Source organism: Cyanistes caeruleus, chromosome 9, assembly GCF_971803275.1.
Source record: "Cyanistes caeruleus chromosome 9, bCyaCae1.hap1.1, whole genome shotgun sequence".
Taxonomy (NCBI): domain Eukaryota; kingdom Metazoa; phylum Chordata; class Aves; order Passeriformes; family Paridae; genus Cyanistes; species Cyanistes caeruleus.
In genome coordinates, this window is record NC_141709.1 from 8,107,704 (window position 1) to 8,130,219 (window position 22,516).

At 39.0% G+C, this 22,516-nt stretch overlaps 1 protein-coding gene across 3 annotated transcripts in view; it reads right to left on the reverse strand.

Annotated features, from left to right (window-relative positions):
- Positions 1-2,530: 2,530 nt before the first annotated feature.
- BRINP3 (BMP/retinoic acid inducible neural specific 3) overlaps positions 2,531-22,516 on the reverse strand; it is a 662,162-nt gene continuing 642,176 nt past the window's right edge. For all 3 annotated transcript variants that reach the window (XM_086842781.1, XM_086842782.1, XM_023931559.2), the window contains one exon: positions 2,531-4,008. In XM_086842781.1, coding sequence (XP_086698907.1) covers positions 2,892-4,008 — 1,117 coding nt within the window. In that variant the 3' untranslated portion in view covers positions 2,531-2,891. The remainder of the gene's footprint in view (positions 4,009-22,516) is intronic.

Here is a 22,516-nt window from a genome sequence, read left to right on the forward strand (position 1 = left end):
CTTTCTTCTCCACCATTGGGTTCATATCTTATTGCAAAACTTTCTTATGGATCAAATCGTTTGCTGATTTGACTTATCGAGACTCATATTTTTCTAAAAAAAAATCCTGAAGTTTTTTGAGAACATAGAAAGCTTTCAATTGGAAAAAATGTCAAAAGGGAAATATTTTTGTCTCCTGTTTGAGAACCAAATAAACCTGTGCCTTTTTTGTTCTCAATATGCACTTGCAGGGTTTTTTTTCCTATCACATTTATCTTTATAGAATCCAGTTCTGGTAAAATAAAAATTCTCCCTATTCCATGAGCCTACAGGTTCCAAAATCCAAAACTAGTCCATGACTAGTGGGCTAGGAAATCTGGCACAAAGCTAGTGAGTAATGACAGAAGGTTTCCACTACTCCAGTCCAACACAATGAATGTGTTGTGTAGTAATCAGGTGATGTCTCACTTTTGGGGCTTCTTCTGATCTGTATCTTCTATTATGGACATATTTATGCACAGTGAAGAACTTTAAATCTTGGCAGAGAAAGATATGTTAAAAAAACCACCCTAACTCAGACAAGAAAGTAAAAGCATTCATAGGGGAAAATTTTAAGAAGGAGGATGAAAGGTGGGGGGAAACCTCCTCAGAACACTTACTGTGACAACTGGTATTTTTCCTTAGTGAAAGAAAGCAAATGCTTTATCATTGCCTCACACTTCCATCATAACTTTTACTTTCTATAAGCAGAAGAGGACTTTTATTTTTGCTTTTTGTTCACTTTATCAGTCTTTCGCTTGTTTGAAAAGACTAAACAAGGTACTGAGTAGTAAAACCCAACTATCTAATTTTTCAAGTTATTATAGTTGCCAAAAATATAAGAAAAGAGCAAAAGAAAGACTCGAGGATGAAAACAGAAATACTGATTATTTTAACTTGGGAATCTCTTACTAATGGAAGAGCAAACCAAAATCTGGGCATGTAGAAGAGAGGCTGAGATACTTTAATTATAAGCAAAAGAAAACAAACAGGAATTAATCTATGGATTAATTCCTCCAGCACCAAAAAAAAAAACAACCCAAACAAATAAAGAAAAAAAAAGAACCAAAAACAAACACCAAAGAAAGAAATAAACAAACAAAAAAACCCCAAAAATTGTTAATTTTAGTTCTGAGTCACTTCTTAGTATAGAAGGTCTGAGGAATTATCCAAATAGATGGTTTAAAAGCATTAAAGCAGATAAATATTTCTTAAATCACGAGAGACAAGAATCACTCAGGGAAATATTTCCCTTGGGAGTGGGCTTTCTAAAGAGTTTCTGTCCTTGTATTTTACCTTGTCTTCATTCACTTAAAAGGTGTTTTCTCCCCTGAGCTGCTGGGGTATTCCTGGAAGTGAGGAGTGTGCCTTAAACTCAGATTAGGATGAATTCAAATGACACTGTAATATAACAAATTGTAATGAATAATGTGAATTTCATTGAATAGAAGTCCAGCTGAATTAAAATTGTGTATGAATGAAATGGGGGATTTTGCTTTCTGTGCTTGCCCATGAAATATCATTCTTTATGTAATTCTTTCCCTTTTAAAAAATTCAAATTGTCTTTTAAATCTATGACACAGATTCAGACCGAATGTAAGGAGGTACTACTAAACCATTTTGTATCAATTTCCTTCACTTTACCCTGCATTTAATAATGAGGACTGCTGACAGTCCAGCCATTTGTTCTGTTCTCTTGCAAGAGGCAGCAAAAGCTTCTTGTGAATCCCAGGTTCTGCTGTCTCAGATGTGCTTTTTTTTTCTGCTGGGATGTGTCAAATGGCAAAGAACCTAATTCTGATTCACAGACATTCACATTTAATTACTTTCAGTAATTTATAATGTTTAATTAATGACTCGCACTGCCAGCTTTATAAACTGGATTTCTTGTATCAGTAAAAGGGGATATTTTTAAAAACTGAAAATTCCTGCACTGAAAATGAAAAAAAATACCCATCTACTAAAGAATTTTAAAACATGTAAATTTTAAACATTAATTTTAATCTAAGCAGCATGGCTGTACTTGGGTGAACAGTTCAAAACAGAGAATTTGAAGATTATAATGCGTGTATTTGGGAGGAGGCAATGTGTGTATATACTTGATTCTTTTGGTAAATATGCTAAGAAAAGACTTTTGAAAAGAATTTTGGTCATTTGCAGACATCCTCTCACCTGTGTCCTGTAGAGCTAATGCAGCCTTCCACTGCTGTGCATCCCACAGTTCCAACCTCCTGCCCATCCTAAAACACTCACTGATGTCTGGATGTCACATGGAGCACCTTGGAAAGGACAAGACTCAGGTGGAGCATGCAAAGCTTCACTGCAGTTGTCACTTCATCCCAGCATGAATTTAGATCCATATCCTAAAAATAAAATTTCCTATGGCTTTGACTTTTTGACAGTTTCTCTTAAAATCTGGAGTCAATCTCTTTACCTACCCCTCCTGAGTTCAACACACACAAAAGTGTACCAAAGTTACTACTTTTGTGTAAGAAAAAAGAATCCCACAGCATTTCTTTGTAATAACTGTTCAGCTACAAAATTTTATTGGTCTCCTTCTATGTTCCCTCTAGAGAATGTAATGCACAAAAGCATTGCCACGGAACATATAAAATTACAAATGAAATTTATTGTAAAAAGTAGAATGTCTTCTAGACTGGTGTCAGTATTTATTTCATTCATAAACCAAAACTGCAGGTATAATATATTCATTGTCAGCAAGTTCATGTGTGTAAATTGCCATCCAACAGTATTGACTGATATAAGACAGATATTGAAAAGACAATTTAAATTTACTCTTCCAAACATAAACTGTTCCACAAAAGCACTGTAAAAACTCCTTCAAGGTTTTGTGTTGTGCTTCACATTTATGGTTAACTACATAATTTGGTTGTGTCATAATCCACTGTGTTTGGCAATTTGGCATTAAAGGCCTGCAAAGCAGATTGGATCCTCACCACTTCACTGGTAGACAGTTTGAGTCTATGACGGAGCAAGCAAGAGAAGAGGTCCAGACGACGTTGGCCGGGTGGAGAGAGTTTATTTACACGATCCCGAATCTCCAACAGCTGCAAAAGTGCTGAGTCCTGTGAGCCCTGAGTGTAGGGGTAGTCCAGCTGCAAAATCAAGTCTCGAATTGCTTCTGGGTCGAAGTGCATGCTGTAGCCAAACACTTGGATGTTGTTGATTTTCATGTAGCCCAGATTTCTTGAGGGATCAATAAATTCCAGGGGTTCATAGTAGATGCTCTCATTGCCATTTGGACCATTTGACTTTATTCGACTCCTCAAATAGATGTGCACAGTTTCAAAAAATGTCTTCCACTTGTTGCCCAGAGTCAGCGTCCAGTTATAACACTGAAGGGGTAAGTCCAGTTTAGTCCGCTCCCAGTCTGGGAAATTGTTTTCATTCACAGGCATAAACCAGCTCTCAGAGTGGCTGCCCCCAAAAGGGTTGATATAAACAGCAAGGACAGGCTCTAAGGTGCTGTTCTTAGTCAGGCAAATTTGCAGAGAGAGGCCCAGTATCATATGGACCAGGCTGGACTTGTACTTGTTGCTCTTAAGAGTCAGGAGCATCCTCTTGCGCCACGAGGGATCGAACCAGCTGTTGAGGCGCATGTCGTTGCTGATGAAAATGGCGTGGACCTCGATCCTCCGGTCTGTCTTCTGCAGCAAATACTTCATCTCCAGGTCCTGCAGGTCCGTCTCGAAGCCGATGTAGTGCTCGGTGGAGTCGGCCACCTCGGGCTTGCAGAGCCCCTGGCTCAGCATGTAGCCGGCGTTGCAGCTCCCGCAGCGCGTGCGGTTGTCGGGGGCGCAGCTCAGGCACGCGGGGCCGTCCCCGACCGTGCAGGGCAGGAACCCGTGGCAGGCCACCTGGTCATTGGGGCAGGTGCACGTGTGGGTCTCCTCAGAAAAGCTCCCCAGGAGCCCGTTCTCGTTGCAGTAGAGAAAAGACTGGATGCGGTTGAGCCAATAGTTGGAAGACCTGCAACGTAAAAATAACTTATTTTAACAAAGAGAGGCCTGCACGCCGCAAATACGGCTTTGTTATATTTTATCAGAAAGAGAAAAATAAAGCTGGCTTTAGTGTCAGATTAAGGCACGATAGCATCTGCTGTCAGATAGATACAGGTATAAATTGCCTCTTAGCAATGCAAAATCACAAAAGAAAGGTATCCTTCTAAACCCACAGGCATGACAGGAACATTTAGTTTATGTATTTGCTTTCTCTGTGTCTCTGTCCAGGAAGCCTGACAAAGAGCCATTTTCTGTAACTGTCTTCAGATCAACATCTTGAAATCCTACGCAGTTGAGATTATTTTTCTGTGTTCTATTTGACCAAAGAAGTGCTTTGTGTGTATCAAGTGTCTACAACTTTACTATCCCTCTATTCTATTATGAAGACTTTAATTTTTGTTACTAGCTGGAGCGGCATTGATTTATAGACAGTGAGCCAAAATTCTTTCCTAGAACAGCAATAGGTCCCTGCTCCCCACCTAAAGAGATTCTTTAGCTGACTTCCAGCACTACAGAATCTCTACAGGAAGCCATGCATGAGCATGTTGTGTTTACTTTTCATCTTTGGGGACAAAATTAAAAGATCACTTTAATGTTCTTCTTGTCATCTCATTTTGGTTTCACTAGGAGGAACAGTTAATGTCCTACATCACACTGGGAAAACATATTGAAACCAGCAGTTCAGGCTGATGAGGCACAGCCACTAGAAGAAAGACAATGGGAAGTGCAGAGCTACATAGAAATAGCCAGAAAAGGTATCATCTTTGCATTTTTCAGCTCCTATTATTCCCAGCAGTGCATAGTTTAAAGAACTTGTTTAGTCTGCTGCAATCAGATTTATTGTTGCCACATGAATGATGATGGTTGTACAGTTTTTTACCCTTTCATTACTTTGTTTTGGGGAGAAAATGCAAGACCCTCATTTACCTTTGACTGACTTTTAAGTCACATCTGAATTTTCCTCAAAGAGAAATCCATGGCAACTCAAAGTCTGATTTTTTAGAAACATGAAAATAAAGTTCAGTAAAAAATTACATCATTGTAATACTCTGGTGACTTTTTAAATCTTACTAGTTTTTCCATTTTTTAGGGCAGGAATCTTGGTTGCTCGGGGTTGGAGGTTTATACGGCTATAGCTCTAGGTATTTTCTAGAAGCATAAGTAAATATAATAACATGCACAATGTAAACATACCTCATCATTATTCTTCTTTGTGCTAATTTGAAAGTCAGCATTAAACAAAAACATTCTGGGTGATCTTATTCCTTTGTTTCCTGATTAAAAATCACAATGTCCATTCTGCAAGCAAGATCAATGCCACAAAATAAAAGTTACCCCAAAACTGAGAAGACCTTGAAGCTGTCCCAGATGGAATGGGAAGTTCTTGTGTGTTTTGTTTGGGTTGTTTTGACAGCAGCCTGCACATCTGGAGCTGTCCCAGCCAGACCAGGAGTGTGTGACCCCGGTGCCCATTTTGGGCTGAGCTCTCCTGTTTATTGCTATAACCCCACGGGCACCACAGCCACCAAAACAGAGCAGATTCTTCCCAAAGGAGGGAAAACAACCTTTCAAAGACCTCTCTTTGCAGCTTCTCCCTAATCCTTTGTGCTTCTCTGTGCTTAACTTAAGAATTGATACTGACTCCCAAAAGCTGCTGGAGGTAAGATATAAAAGTCTGGTTTGTTTACTTTAACTCTTTGGTTAATGCCATTTGATTCACAATAGACTTTATAAAGTTGTTACCTTGTGATTCATCACACTGGGCAGATAACTGGGCAGATTTCAAGGCTTTATTATTTGTATTTTAATCTCTAAATGTTCTGCTGGTGTTATTACTACCAGGTTCTACCACATGACTACTGATATTGACTGGGTATTTAACTGTGACTTTTAGCATCCTCCTCCACTTCTTTTGGGAACAGAAGTCCTTGCCTTTGAAAAGTTTTGTTATATATTAGGAACACTTTTCCAGAACACATTTCCAGAAAACCTCTTGTTACATAGACCAACTCTGAGCTTCGAGCTGTGATTTTGAATTCATCTCAGTAGAGGATAAACAGCTGAAGAGATTTTCTGAGTGAATTTTTGAATATCGTTTTAGTGAGGTGTATTGGGTGTCCCTGGAAAAGTTTTGTCAGCAGGGGGGCAAGCACATTGGTGTCCTCTGCAGAAGGAAGCTGGGGTGGGACACAGCTGGGTCCACAGAGCTTCAGCTGGTTCCAGCCAGATGTTCTGGTCTTGACTCAAATGCTTTTTTAATCTTAACTTCTTCTCCCTTCCTATTGAATGCAGTGAGTGAGAGACTGGCTGGATGAGTGGGGGCAGTGGTTAACCCATCACACAATGAGATAATTTCCAGCTTAAAGCTGATCCCTGTTGTGTTCCATGCACCCTCTCTTCCTCTTAGAGCTAGTCACTAGCATGACAATTTGTCATATTTATATATATGATGTTATCACTTATAATTATTTAGCATTGAAACAAGTTTAAAAGTGTTCTATTAGGTTTTTTTACATGGCAGATGTTTTGTGTGGGAACTCCTCCATGGTTGGATGGGAAAAGTATCTGGAATGCAGAGTGCACCAGGCAAAGAAAAAAGTGAAAACTGTGGCATTGCTTGAGAGTGGAGGAGAGAACAGAACTGGGAACACAGGGAAGGTGACTGCAAGAGGGACAACCGCTGAGGAATTTGGCACTCTTGGAAGAGGAGAATTTTCTACTCTTGGAATAAGCCCACTTAAACCAGCAACATTAATTTACTGGCAAGGGTTGATTTGGGTTACTCACTTTTCCAGCTACATGGCCTATAAAACATTGGGGTTTTTTCTCTTTTAAAGATGCAATCTACTGTTTCCACAATTATGAGAAGCAAAATCTTAAAAGTCACTTAGTTTTTGTTCTTTTTTCTTTTTAATGAGTCTACCTTCCTCCTTTGATTTTATTAGGGAATAGAAGCAGAAGAAGCATGAAATTACAAACTGCAGAATTAGGTAAATTTCTTTCTATAACTTAGTTATGTTGTTTGTAACTTTGTATTATCTTGCTTATTTAAACTGCTATGTCTTTAATGATTAGCAGTTGCAAAGAGGTCAACAACTTTAGAGGGAAGGAGGTTATCTCCTTATTCCAGTGAAGTTCAAGTCAATAACCTTCTAATATTGTTGCCTTATTTTGATTCCTTTCAACCTGGTTTTAACCAGAGAGATTTCAAAAAGAATCTGCTTACTTGTCTTTGATTCTTTAAAACATACAGTATATTTTAAAAAAATAACATCTAATTCCTTATTTAACTGCTTGTTTTAAAATTAGTCATTAAGGAATACTGTTACACTTTGTAAATTTATTGCTTTCAGTGGAGTAAATTAAGTAAATTATGTGAAAGTACATAAAATGTCGGCAATACCTACTTTATTTAAACCACTCATCCATAACTGGATAAATTCATGCTGGCATGTCATTATGAAATCATTCTTTTTCTCCTAGAAATTCAAGATCAGACAAATTCTGGACCCTGAAGCCAAGGGAAAGGTTTGATTGGAAGCAGATGTGTCCTGCAGGTCAGCACCTGGCTGAAGAGCTGGTGCAGTTGATGTTCCCACAGCCACTCTGCGGATGGTGGCAGCTGGGGACAGAGGGGGTTCCAGAGATCAGAGGTGACATCTCAAGTGCCAGACGTGCTAACCCTGTGACAAGGGCTTCAAGCATTGTTGGCTTGGGGCTGGATTCTAATGGGGGCTGAATGGGGCTCTCTCCAGGGAGAGGGGCTTTTCAGTGTGGTTTGGAGCTGCATCATCCAGTTGGAACAAGATGATCCTTAAGCTCCTTCCCAATCCAAAACATCCTGTGATCCTGTGATTCATTCTGTGCAGAAAGTGCTGCACCTAGGGACCCTTCTCTGTGCCTGGACACGGATGTGTGTGGGAAACAGGCAGTTTTGGACACACTTCCAGTACTGTGACTTCCTTGATATCACAGAGATGTGGTGGATGGACAGAGGCTCCTTGGTGAAACCAGGTAGAAGGGGAACAATTGCACTCCCCCCAAAAAGAAGACTACAGAACTCAAACTTTGCTGTTGAAGAAGCAATGGACTGGTCAGGATCTCCAGGGCAGGGATGAGAGGAGAAGACAGTGAGAGGGGCACTGTCAGAATCTTTACACACCAGAAGACAAGAGAAAATGGATGAAGCCTCCCTTAACCAACGTGACCACAGGTGCCATGAGTGGGGCTTGGAAGAGCTCTTCAATTATTCTTTTAACAAAAATATATTATTATTTGATTTGGAAAAGTACATATGCTGGTCTGGTGAGTTAATTTTCCAAACACCAGGGTACAGAACCAGGTTCCAAACCTAATGAAGCCAGCAAGAACATTCTTAGTCACTCAACTGAGTTTCAAGTAGAAATGGAATGCTCGGAATACCTGTGTCTTCCTCATCATGCAAAATGATGTGGTAACTTATAATCAAAAGCTATTTCTGGTGATTCACACCCTTGAAATCACAACTTTACTGTAGGAGTAAACTAATTTTAGCTTAATTAAATTTGATACTAGGTATAGTATAGGTAAGTACAGGATACTTGTCAAATTGTATAATGGATTACACTTTCCTGGAAATTGTTTGGAATGTTTTTAAACATCTTTTGTTCATTAATATCAAGTCATTGAAATCAACCTTTCTAAACCAGCACAAAAGTACAAAAGAAGTGATAAATCTGGACAGAATTTATATGAAAACATGAATATTGATTGTCCTGCTAGTATAAAACCTCTTTTCTCTGTAGGAAATAGATTATCAAGCTGTTGCTCTGATTTATGAACACTGAACCAGGTAACCCACCCAAATTCCTGCCTTTTAGTTGAGACCCCAAAACTGGGTCTCCATTATTCTGGGGTTTGAATCTCACCATTGAATGCAAAGAGCTCCAGCTCACACAAATCACATCTCTCATGGAAGAACAATTCTTCCCTCCTTATTAATTTGCCTGATCAAATACGTCAATGTGGAAGTACTTAAAGGTGCACAACAACATTCCAAATTTTCTCAGTTCTTAAAATTTACTTGGAAGCAGATTGATAGCTAATTGTGCTTCAATGACAGCTTCAGCTCCAGCTTCTACTCATTTCCTACTCTGCTACAAGCTCAGGCTACTGTTGCAGGATGAAGAGACTCTTGTGGTTAAATCTGCTGCCATATAAACTGCACCAGCTTTCAGCTGGGATGCTTGCAGGGGAAAGAAAGCCTGCCAGATAATTTCACTTTTACAGAAAGATGGTAAAAAATATGATAATCCTAGGGAAGTTAATGCAGCAATTAGCATCAGCCAAGTTGCTGATGAGAATCTTAATGAGAGACATAAATCATAATTCTAAAGTGCATTTAAAATATTTTGCAATTTCTTTTCTTACTATGAAAGTAACTTTACTTAAAAACAGGATTATTTTCACTAGAGCAGTTGCAAGCTTAATCCAAACCATGTGCCTATTCCTGTTCAGTACACTGTAACATTAAATGTAAGAACAAAGCACTATGGTCACCCTATAGAATAGCTGGAGCAAGCATTTAATCATGATATGACACTTTTACCTCCTTCTCTGCCTCACTAAGTGCTTAACATCTGTTGTACATCAGATGGCTCAGTAGCATATGATGAGTACTCAGTGAGGCAGCTGCTAAGTAAAAAAATGAAGACAATTTAACAAGAAGAGGAGAGGCAGTAAAATACCCATTACCTACTTTCCCTTCCTTTGGAGGCCAAGTCCAGTATAAATCTGTGAGACAGCAACATCAACACCAAATGCACTTACAGACATCTCTACAATGACCTACTCTGGATCAGGTGGATTTACATCTTGGGAAGGAGAAATCAGACTCCAAGTACTTTGTTTCTGTGATGTGGTTCAAAACAACAACAGTAATTGATACTTAATTTGATAATGGTCTTTAAGAGAATGTTGTTTTCTTCTAGGAATCAGGGTAAAACTACCAACTACCAACCGGGGCCAGAAGAGCAGGGTTCTTCAGTGAGTGATCATAGAATCAGAGAACCACAGAATGGTTTGGGCTGGAAGGGACCTTAAATCCAGAGCCACCCCCTGTCCTGGCCTTGGACACCTTCCGCTAGCCCAGGTTGATCCAAGCCCCATCCAGCCTGGCCTTGGACACTTCCAGGGATCCAGGGGCAGCCACAGCTTATCTGGGCAATCAGCACCAGGGTCTCCCCAACCTCTCAGAGAAGAATTCCTTCCTAATATTTAATCTAGCCTGTCCTCTAGCAGTGGGAAGCCATTCTCCCTTGTCTTGTCACTCCATTCCTTGTAAACAGTCTCTCTCTTTCCTGTGGGCTGCCTTCAAGCACAGTGAGGTCAACCCAAAGCTTCTCTTATCCAGGCTGAACAATCCCAATTATCACAGCCTTTCCTTCCACCAGAGCTGCTCCATCCCTCTGATCATCCTGGAGCCTCCTCTGGACTCTCTCCAGCAGTTCCACATCCTTCCTGTGCTGGGCCCCAGGGCTGGGGCAGCTCTGCAGGTAGGGTCTCACCTGAACAGGGCAGAGGGGCAGAATCCCCCCTTCCTGCTGCCCAAACTGGGGGCTCAGCCCAGGGCACGAGGGGTTCTGGGATGGGGCAGGTCCAGCTCTCACCCCCAAATCCTTCCCCCAGGGCTGCTCCATTTGCTCAGCCCCCACCTGGACTGATCCCAGGGGTTGCCCTGACCAGACTTTGTTAAATCTCCTGAGATTCCATGGGCCACTTCTGGAGCTTGTCCAGGTCCCTCTGGATGACCTCATCCTTTAGGTGTGTCATGAACCCTCAGCTTGGTGTCACCTGCAAACCTGCTGAGGGTGGCCTCCATCCCTCTGTCATTAGAAGAGCAGATATTTTTAGTTTATTCAGCCTCACAAAACTAGCCACCACTCAAATAAATGCCTGAAATCATTTTACTGTGGCTCATGTTACAGGTATGGCAGTGAGACTCTTGGTGACAAATCCCACTCCCAAAGGCTGCAAAGAGGACCAGTGCAGCTGTTGTGAGTTCACATCTCACAATTTCACAGCTGCTCTACCTGAGCCAGGTATTCTAAGGGTGGTACAAAGGTCTGGGTTATGTGGACCATGATGAACACAAAGAGTAGTGTGAAGCAGGGAAGAACCATGATGCTTTTCTAAATGAATGTAAAGGAAAGAGAAACCTCTACTAAGGGATGCCTGCTGGCATACACAGAAAGGATATTAATTAGCTATGGAATTTTAGTGGAAATGTTGTCCCTATATACTAAAATTGCTTCCAGCATTTAAGTGGATGCAGCAACTAAAGAAATCTGTCTCAGGGTAAGGATGCTCTAGGGTGACTGGATGAACCTGGAGCATGATTCTGGATTGTGTAGCTGGGGCTATTCAGAATCTAAACTGAATCTGCTTTGAATTATGAAGGTAAAATACCTTGTTTTCCCTGTTAATCACATTTAAGGAGAGTCTTTCCAGATCCCCAAGCCCTCATGCCACCATTCTGCAGCTGTTGCCCAGGCCCCTCAGGGCTGGTACAGTATAGTTTAAAATCAATAAAACATGTCCTTCCTTTTAAATTCCAGATAGTCTTTATATTATGAGAGGAATTTAGCCCCTACATTAAGTTGTTGAAACCTTTTGCATCTCATAGAGAAAACTGTCATGGGTTTCACAATATTTCAAGCTAACCTATTTTGGCACTAAAACATGTAATATTTCAGAGGATATTTCTAGTTGGTCTGTTATGAATTGATTTACAAAGCTTTGTAGTTTTAACTACATTGATGTTACACCTTTATAATTCTCATTGTAAAATTTTTCTAATATATAACATTTCTGCCACACACACTCCCAAAAGAATAATTATTTTTAAAAAAATTAAGATAATATATCCACAATTCTTTTGACACAGCCCTAGACAATCATAATGACCATTGTGGTATATTTAATTGGGAATCAAACTGCTTTGTAGCACTAAATATTTATGTATAAGAAGCCAAATCAGAGACAAGCTTTGAAAGCTTTTACTAAATAATGATCCAAAGTGCAGCAGTGACAAAGGAAATACACAGAAAATTAATTAATGGAGTCAATTGTAGCACGAAAGGAATCAAAGCTGTTAGGAAAATTAAGAGTTTTCATGTGAAGGGGGCAGAAACTTGCCACACACATGCACAAAACCCCACCAAAATAGTACAGCCAAAAACCACCAAAACAGCCAACCAATGTGTGCTTCCTGGAGCCACTCCCCTGTTGGGTATCAATGTAAGTGTGTGCTTGTGTTAGTACAAGATCTGCTAGAGCTGTTAAAAAATGACCTTGGCTCCCAGACTAGCCACTAATTTTGTGAAATTTTAGATGGAATTTTCCAGATGTATCTTAAAGTATAAATATTTTTCTTTTTATTATGAAGTTATTATTAGACTTAATAAACACCTTTAAGGCACTAGAAAAGTAACAGCCAAATCTAGTGCAATGTAATCATCTTTTTTGTGTGAAGGAAAACTGTGGAAACATCATAATATTGATCAAACTGAAAGCAAACACCACCCTGCCTTTATTTTTACAGGAAGAGGCGAGATGAGGGTATGATAATGCTGTGTACATTTCTGTACACAATCCTGGAACAGTTTAGATTGGAAAGGACCTTTCAGATAATCCAATCCAATCATCTCCCACAGCTAGGGACACCTTCCACCAGCCCAGGTTGCTCCAGCCCCATCCAACCTGGCCTTGGACAACTCCAGGAATCCAGGGGCAGCCACAGCTTCTCTGGGCACCCTGTGCCAGGGCCTGCCCACCCTTACCCTAAAAGGAATTTTTCTTTATGCCCTGTCTAAATGTACTTTCTCTTATTTTAGAACCACTGTCCTTTGTCTCCTCACTAAGGCCTTCTTTAAAAGTCTCTCTGAATATTTCACGTAAGTCCAGTCTGTATTGATGCTGCCCAGTGTGTTTTCTTTCTGCCACCCTTTCCCTCCCAGCTGGATTTATTAGCCCCAAAAGATGCTCACATTAATGCAGAGCAAGGGCCACTGGTGGCTCTTTGCTCTGTGTTCAGCAGACCATAATGTAGAGGTTAAAAAGAAAGCAGTGAAGGAACACCCTGACCTGGAAAAAGGAGAAAAAATTAAATAGGATTTTGAAATGAAAATTCCTTTCACTGAATGATTTAAGCTGGAAGTGTAAAAGTAGCTAAATCAGGGGTTTCTTTGAATTTTAATATGTATATATAGCTGGCATAAACCTAATTTCAATATTTAATCTCTAGGAGGAAAGGAGCCAGTAGCAGCTGAGACCAACTGGATTCCCTTGTCAAGATCTCAAGGCCAAATGCACAACAATAGTCTAAGCTGTTTGTGTGAACTGCACTGGCAACAATAACAAGATGTACCAGCAGCTCTAGCAAGCAGCAGAAATTCTTGAATTAATTGAAAAGTAGCCTTGACTGAAAAGTCTTTGCATGTCCCAGATCACAAAATCTATTGAAGATGGGAGGAGAATGCTGTGTGTCATAATGCTGTACTTCAGACAGGAGGAAGAAACATCCATGTTTTTGGAGTATTTTTCTTCAAAACAGGAGTAAAATAGAAAGCTCAGAGAGTGGAGATAATTTCTGAGCTAAAGCCTTCCAATATTTGGTAGGATAATTACAAGGGTGATTATAATTACCCTTTACAAGCAAAAGGGTAATTGGTAGGGTTACTAAACCATAAGAGACAAAATCTCACTGCTGACCAAAGCACCCAAAGTTTTAATTATGGTGAGGGGTAAATCTGGATATGAAAAAAAATTTAGCACCAGAAAAAGCAGCCATCAATTCCAGTGTTTCTGGAATCAAACCTCATTATTCCAGGTAAAATCAGAGCCTCATTAACAGCCAGTAGTAGAGAGGCAAATCCATGATTACACCTGTGAAGCTGATACAAGACCATTACATCTTCCCATTTTCCTATTGATTTTGAGCCAGGACCTTTAGTCCTATTTTAGGCATCTTTATTCCCAGATACAAATAACTGAAATAAAATAAAGCAAACAAACAAATAAGCAAATAAATAAATGAAAATCTGTTTCTGCAAACTTTATAAGTGTGGAGCTAGAGAAAATCTGATTTTATTCCTGGCTGATTTCTGTGTGATGATGGCTATGGACCAGTCACTTGCTCTTTTTTTTGATAATGATTCTTATTTTTTCCCTGCTGTTTCCTATTTAGATTATAAATGTAGTTATCCCTAAAAGCTACTGTAATATAAACAGCAACAATCTGTCATTTTCTTCCATTGTGTAGAACCAGAAGGATTACAGCAAAGCAAGAATCTCCCAGACAAGAGTAATGGTCTTAATTAAAGAATACAAAACCCAGTTCTGTATTCATACCTCTCTTATCATGTTATTAAACAAAATAAACCAAAATAAGATTGGAAGATCAGTGTGCTTTTTTCTCTAATTTTATAATAACTGAAAATAACTATTATTTTGAGAAAACCCTTTAAATTTTAATACAGGAACAAAATACGTACCAGAAGAGAGAGATTTGGTTTCCTGCCATGGTATGTTTGAATAAATTGCAAGGACATCCTTAAATTTCTGAAGGAAAATGAAAGGCTGTCTAGAGAATCTGAATCCTGCCATTATAAAAACAACACATATTTCACTTCACTTAATAATGTATAATACTTGTAATAAGATGTCACTCGTGTAACAGTCATAGACAGGGAAAGTATTAAAATAAATGGCCAAATGTTGCATGTCTATAATATTAATTAGGAGACAGACTTGCAATAAACTTATAACAAATATCAAGTGATTGTATCTCCTAGCACATTTTTGTCTTCTTTAAGCAATCAAACCCACAGCCTGAAATGCAATATAGAAGGTGATAGAAAGAGTGAAAAAAAGAGCACTTTTCTACATGTAAATCTGCATAATAGAAAAATTAGTATAGATAACAGAGTGAGGGGCCAAAGTCCCACCATGGAAGATATGGAATTGTGATCTGCACCACTACAGGAACTCTGAACCACACCCTGAAGCAGTGATAATTCTTATTGCAAAGAAAGACCATGTTACTCCTGAAATGATATTTTTCTACATAAGTAATCTCCTTCTGATGAGTTCACCCCCTACTGGTATTGTATGCCTTTATATGTCACAATATTTAAGGGTGGAAAGGAAATCTTGCCATGCAGAACAGCTTCCTTGGTACCTTGCAATTTTTATTTAAGGTAATATATAATTTAAAACACACACACAAGCCTATCTGAAGCAACAACAAAAAGCTAACAAAATACCCAGCATGTTGGTCTGCTTTAAATTCCTCCTTAATAAAACTAACAGGCTGCCACAGAAGGAATTCATTTAAGGACCTTGTATTTCACAAAGAATTCCTAAGTGTTCGCTTCAATAACCAAAAGTGGATTGGAGCAGACAAGATTTCCTTGCAGGAGAAGAAAAAAAGGTCTGTAAGAGAATCTGTTCTTCTGACAAGTGACGTACAACATTTTAGAGCCTACAAAGGCATGTGTTTTAAGGCATATTTATCATTCTTAACAGAGCCAATCTAAGAATCTTGGATTATAATCACAGTGGGACACTAAAGGCTCTGGAGGAATTCTATCATTAACAAGGTCTCTAGTATGCTTTATATAAATATATATATATATATGTACAAAACATACATTCTTCCTTAATACCCTAGGCACTCTCGGAAAGGTTTATCTGTCCCTTCCAGAAAGAACTGATGCTTCCACCTGAGGAAAATAAAAAAGCAGAGCTACAGAAATCCCCTGAAATGAAAGTCCTCCCAAACACACACTCAGGGGCTCTAAATGAACCAGGGGAAAAGGGGTCATGATGGCATTAGGGGAATGGTGATGACAATAATTCATGGAAATGAATGATGAAGAGATAAAATTGATTTTTTCACTGAGGACAGAAAAATGGCAAAGAGCTCATTTTCTTTACCACTTTGTACAGAATTCCACACCACCTGAAGTTCAGTATCTTTGCACTTTAAACTCTTGAAGCATATGAAGGTTGGTTAAATTCTAAGATTGTGAATGACATAGTGAAACATGAGGAATGTAATAGTGTTAGTTTTTAAACTTTTAACTTCTGGGGTAAAAGCACTACCAAAATGTCCCCAGAAGGATTCCATCTGTTCTTGCTATTGCAAATGATATTGCACTTTCTATTGTATTTATAGTAGAAGTGACAACAAAAGCCTGAAGACATGATCCATATTGAAAAAACCAATTTGCCTCAAGAGCCTTTGCCTTGAAGAGATCCCAGTCTAAGTGCAAACCAGACAAACTAAATAGAAATAGGCTGTAGGATGTGCTCACAGGGGTTTTAGAGTGGCAGTGAGGGATGGTGAGGACTGGAGGGGAGATAACTGCAGAGCCACAAGCTGAAATGCAAGTCTGGATCTTTAGCAGTCCCTCTGTCATGCAGAAGATTCCTGCTGTGCACAGTGAATACCACTGAATAACAGGGAATAGCCACAAAAATATCACTGATGTCCTCAGGCAAACATAGCATCCATGATTTCTCCTGTTTGTCCAACACATGGGGTTTGGAAGTGTCTTTCATGTGGATCCTAGTGGATAAGATGGCTTAGCATTTATTTTAAAGGGGAGTTTTCAGGGACAGGCAGATTTTGGTGGGATCTGGTTCAGCCTGCTGACCATGGCACTTCCATCCAATCATTGAGGACTTTTCCCTCTTCCCCAGCTGCTGCCATTTGTGGTGCTTCTGATGGACAGCCAAGGTAAGAGGGTTTGTCATGGGCAGGTAAACAGGGCTGCAGACAAACACTCCCACCCTGGTGAATAATTACACTGCCTCCGCCACACCATCCATCTCCAGCTGCAAAAGGACCGAGGAGCCCAAATCCACACACAATCCAGTGTTTTTCACAAGGCCTTTTACAGCCAGGATTGACATCCCCAGAAAGTTAGAGAAAAACAGGCTCTGCTCAAACATTTTCTTGGATTTTAAAGTTTACTCTTAAGAGCCGAACATTCCTTCTCCCAACCCCGAACTGTCTGTGATACAAGGAGAGCAAATTAACATTGGCTTTCCATCTGGCAGGAGTTTTACAATCAGTGCTGCTTACTGCAATATAGTTCTGTCAAGCATTACAATTATCTGAATGCCTATTGCTCCCTTAATCTATCTAATTCACCTCACTATGGGCTTGCTCCAAAAAAAATTATGGCAGTAGTAAAAAGGACCCCTTTAACTTGAGAGCATTCCTGATCAATCACTTACATAGTCCTAATATTTTTAATACCAGCCTGTAGCTCTGTGAGAAACCACAGAAGCTCCTGCTCAGTGATGTAATTTTAAAAGTAATTTTAAGAGTTCCTGTCCTTGTAACCAGCAGTATATTGCCAGTGATCCTTATTTACTCAAATAAAACTTGACTGAATTCTTTTAATACTCTACAGCAGTTTCCACTGGCTGTCTTTAGTTTCTATGGAAACACATTTGATTATTATTTTGTCACACAGGACTGAATTGCTGCATAGACTCCCCATCCACAAATGGGCACTTGAACTCTTGAATGAAATATCTCTACCCTCAGCTCCAGAAATAAAGGTTTGTTGGGTACTCAAAGACCATTTAGTTTCCCAGCATGAAATGATCGTGATGGGGGAGAAAATTTGAATTGTCATGGCATAATCTTTAATGCATCCTACTAAATCCTGCAGTTTGAGGATCTCAAAAATTCCCCATCTTCTAGCTGAGGATGATATTAGGGTAAAAATAACCATTATAAAGAGGAAGAGAGGGTTGCTGTTGTCTTGCCAAGGGAATAATTGTTTTACTACTGATCTGCAATTTGATTGATTCTTCTACTCAAAATATTCTGCTGAAGTTGAGCATGGTTGTTGAGGCTGTTTCATGGACCTTTTAAATTCTGACCTCTTTAATATAGTTTATATTTTTATCTTTTATGGTTTGCACCATGAAAAACCCAAGCATGTTTTCAGGTAATGCTGTTTACATAAACCCATAAACATAAACCCAATAGGTGGGGTGCAAAACAACACCTGTGGTGCCAAGGCATAATCTACCACACCCAAATCTCAGTGTTTACCCTCCTTCAGGTAATCCTGAAGTCAAATCCAGTCCTCACATACAGGAACAAAAGGCAGGGAGCTGTAAGATTGTCTGAATTCTGCCAGGAGATCCCAGGGAGCTAATTCCTGTGGCCTTTCCTAAAGCATGAATCATGACTTGGAGTCTGGGCACTTCAGTTTAGAGACAGAACCACTGGACTTCAGGTGAAATGGGCACAAAGTGAAGAGGATATGACCAAAAGTGAAAAAGCCTGCTGCAGAAACCTGGCTTTAGCATTGTGGCAGCCAAAAGAAAAATAACCTTTCTCAACTCTCACATTATTCTGCAGTAAAATTACATTTATTTTAATGTTGGAAAACATTGTTTTTCTTCCTGACTAATCTTAATTTCTGTTTGGGGGGGGTTATTTGTTTTGTTTTTAAAAAATGTTCTTTATTTTCTTTCCTTTATATGTGATCTCTTTGGAGTGCAGAGGGGCAATATCTTCTATAAACAAACTGCTAATTATGAACACCTTGTACATAACACTGACCAGGTTTTTCTCTAAATATCACAGGGAGATTTATTACTAATACATGAAAGATGGTCTACAAACTTTTTTCTAGGCAGACTCAGCAAATATTGAGGAAAATACATCATTTACATTGTGCTGGGAATTGCCTTATCGGAGTTCCATGCCCAGGGCAGTTATGGAGCAGCTCTCTTATCTGGGAGGAAGGTGGAAGCAGCATGTTGTCCCCACATCAGAAAGATTCACAGTGGACATAGCTGCAATTCTTTTCCTCCTTGAGCAGAGATCTTTCTCAGAAGTGACTGATGGATGAGACTTTCTGCCCACAAAGGAAACCATGCCAAGGACAAAGACACCCAAAGCTCCTTCTAAGGGTCACATGAGGTCACATCACAGTGAATGCAGAACTAGCACCCTTTCCTTTCCTTTCCTTTCCTTTCCTTTCCTTTCCTTTCCTTTCCTTTCCTTTCCTTTCCTTTCCTTTCCTTTCCTTTCCTTTCCTTTCCTTTCCTTTCCTTTCCTTTCCTTTCCTTTCCTTTCCTTTCCTTTCCTTTCCTTTCCTTTCCTTTCCTTTCCTTTCCTTTCCTTTCCTTTCCTTTCCTTTCCTTTCCTTTCCTTTCCTTTCCTTTCCTTTCCTTTCCTTTCCTTTCCTTTCCTTTCCTTTCCTTTCCTTTCCTTTCCTTTCCTTTCCTTTCCTTTCCTTTCCTTTCCTTTCCTTTCCTTTCCTTTCCTTTCCTTTCCTTTCCTTTCCTTTCCTTTCCTTTCCTTTCCTTTCCTTTCCTTTCCTTTCCTTTCCTTTCCTTTCCTTTCCTTTCCTTTCCTTTCCTTTCCTTTCCTTTCCTTTCCTTTCCTTTCCTTTCCTTTCCTTTCCTTTCCTTTCCCACCTTCAAATAACAACAAAACCAAAGAGAAGAGAAATCCTGCAGACTTTAGAAGTGCAAATATTCGGGCTGACCCCTAAAACTTGGCTATCCCTGCATTCTGTGCAGGTACCAGGATTCTCTGTTTATTTGACTTTTCCTTCTTGTACACTGAAAATGGTTCATGAATTTCCCACGTCTCAGTTCAGTTGGGAGGGACCTTCAGCCCATCCCAGTGTGTGCTGAGCCAGGCTGGAGGCACCACTCACCTGTGCAGCACATTTCCAGAACCTCTGAGCAGCAGTGATTGAGCTGTGCTGTAGAAATAATCAGCTTCTCTCCTCAGGCTCCACTACAAGGTAAGTGATTGGTGGAGATGCTGTTTCAGACACCACTCATGATTCTCCTGGTTTGCTACTACAGGAGTGGAGTCACTGAGCAGTGAATCTAATTTAGTGCATGAGCAGCACTCATGTTCTGCATGACAATAACTTGCAAATACTTTCTTAGGCACTACATTTTCAGGCTCAGGGAGCCTCTCCAATTAAAAACAGATTGTCCTTAATAGAATCTATAAATGTGAAGTAGAGTATCTGTTCTATTTGCTTTTGCTAGATTTTTTTTTCCCCTTTGTAACAAGTTTACCCCAACTGTTTTCAGCTTTATTGTCCTGGTAAGACAGCAAATTCCATTTCCTGCCATCTGTTGCTAAATTTGCAATTTTCCACAAGATCACTAGGTATATAGTGGGGGGAATTTCTGTTTGTTACTTTGGAGAACTTACTATAGATAGGCAAAATGGTTCTCACATTTTTGACTCGCTAAACCCTACCCTGATGGGTATTTAATACAAATATTAAATAAAAATATGATTAAGATTCTGCTCCTGCATTCTCTTCTTTTTGAGGTACTTTATTGGTTTCATCTGTTTCTTCAAACTTTTTATTTTCTTGGATGTGATGGTTTCTTAAGCTTGTTTCTTATTCCAATGATCTTTTGCATTTCCTATTAAAGGCTAATGTTTCTGATTTTTATGGATTCTACTTTTCAATATCCAAGAATTTTGAGAGATGAATAGTTTTGCTGTAGCACTGTTCCAGTTATTCTGTGCTCACGTGGAGATACATTTGCTCTTTCTATTTACTCTTAAATCTACACATGATTGCTTGTCAAACTCATACCTCCTTGATGTTCCTCAAAAGCTGGAAGAGATGGTATGAAAATCCATCCATGAGGAAGGATGGTGCTGAAAATTAACAGATATCTTAAAGCAAAAGGAAGAAACAGCAAATAAAAGTTCATAAGTTACTTGAAATGGAGGGAATTTTAGGGAAAAATGTGGTCGTATATGACCACAGAGAAGTTCTCAAGCGCTCTCGAAGGAGATACTCACTGAGGATAAACCCTCATAGCTTGGTTTCTGGTTCTGAATAATCTATAATTGAATAATTACAATAATTACAATAATCTCACTGCCATTTATTTAAGTGTTCTCATTTGGGACCCCAAAGGAACCACTCACGCTTGTTTTGGGTTTATGCTGTGTGTCCCCACTTGGATTCTGAGGAGAAAAAGGCTTATTTTGTATTGCCTATATGTATTGCTGTCTACCATTCCTATGCTATTTCTGCCAACAAGATCAGGAAGTGTTCACATAATATCTAAAAAAATTGGAAAATGTCAGAATTATCAAGAACATTGTTTTTCGATGTTTATGAAAATAGTGGAGATAATTCATAGAATGGAGAAACTTAATTTGCAAGGTGAGCCCAAATAATCCATAGATTCACATGGGAATTCAGCAATAAGAAGCTAATTTATAAGGAAACAGGACTTGCTAGTTTCATCATTTACAGAACTATTTTCTCTTTGAATATTTTTTCTGCATTTTTAATTTATTTTTAAAAAGCACAAAGATTCCTGAAAAAAAACCTCCAACTATTATTTCAACATATTTATAAAAGCATAAAGAATCAGAATATGTCTTAACCATAGACCACAATATATTAATATGCATTTACATGATTTGTCATTCAAAGGGTTTTACTAAGATTGGTGTATTTGCATTATTCCCACTTGTTTAGAAGTAAAGCAATGTCATCTGTTATTATTCATTTCTTGCTGACCTGCTATGTATTCCTGATTAAATTTATGCTTCTCCTAGTGGGCTCTATCCTTTTAAGAACTTTAAGAGCACGGAAGTGGCACTGCAGTAATGTATGGAAAATAGTTCAGTGTTTAGCTTTAGTTAAGTACACCATCACTGCCTCGTAAATGTGTGCAATACCATATGCTTACAAATACACAGCTGAAAAAAAAAGAGACTTTCCACAGAAAATTTAGAGGGGTTAAAATACAGTTAATATTTTCTCTTATTCATTCACTAAAAGTGACAAAATAAAAATTATTACAGGAAAGTTTCTACTGAGGCCACGTCAGCAGCTGGTCTGGTCCTTAACATGCATTCTGAAGAACACAAAGACATGAAAAGTGAAGGAGTACTGTTCTTCTATTAAAAGTATTTTAATAGCTAAAATCTTACTCAGTAAATTTTGTGCTAAGAAACTTTAGAAATTTTTTGATTATTTATGGTTAATATTCTTCGTACTGTATCTCTGATATCTGCCAGACTGAGAGCAAGATTTTCTGCAGATCAGTACAACCCCTGTTTCAGAATCAACCTGAATCCTTTCAGAAATGGATAGAGTTAAAATTAATTCAATAAATTATTAACATCTAATTAGTGGTAAACTTACATTGTCTCACAAATAACAACAAAAAGGAATGTGGAAAACTTAAGTGATAAGAACTTTCTCTTCTTGTGACTCAACAGGTCACAAGTAATAGAATCAAAGACTATGAAGCAAGGAAAAAATTATTTTCTATACAAAAGTATTTTAATTTAGAGAGCCACCATAAAGGAGAGCCCTGATTCTTATGCTATGAGATCAGTGGGCATCTTCCAGCTGATGTCAACAGCCCATAAAAAAAACCTTCCTTCCTGA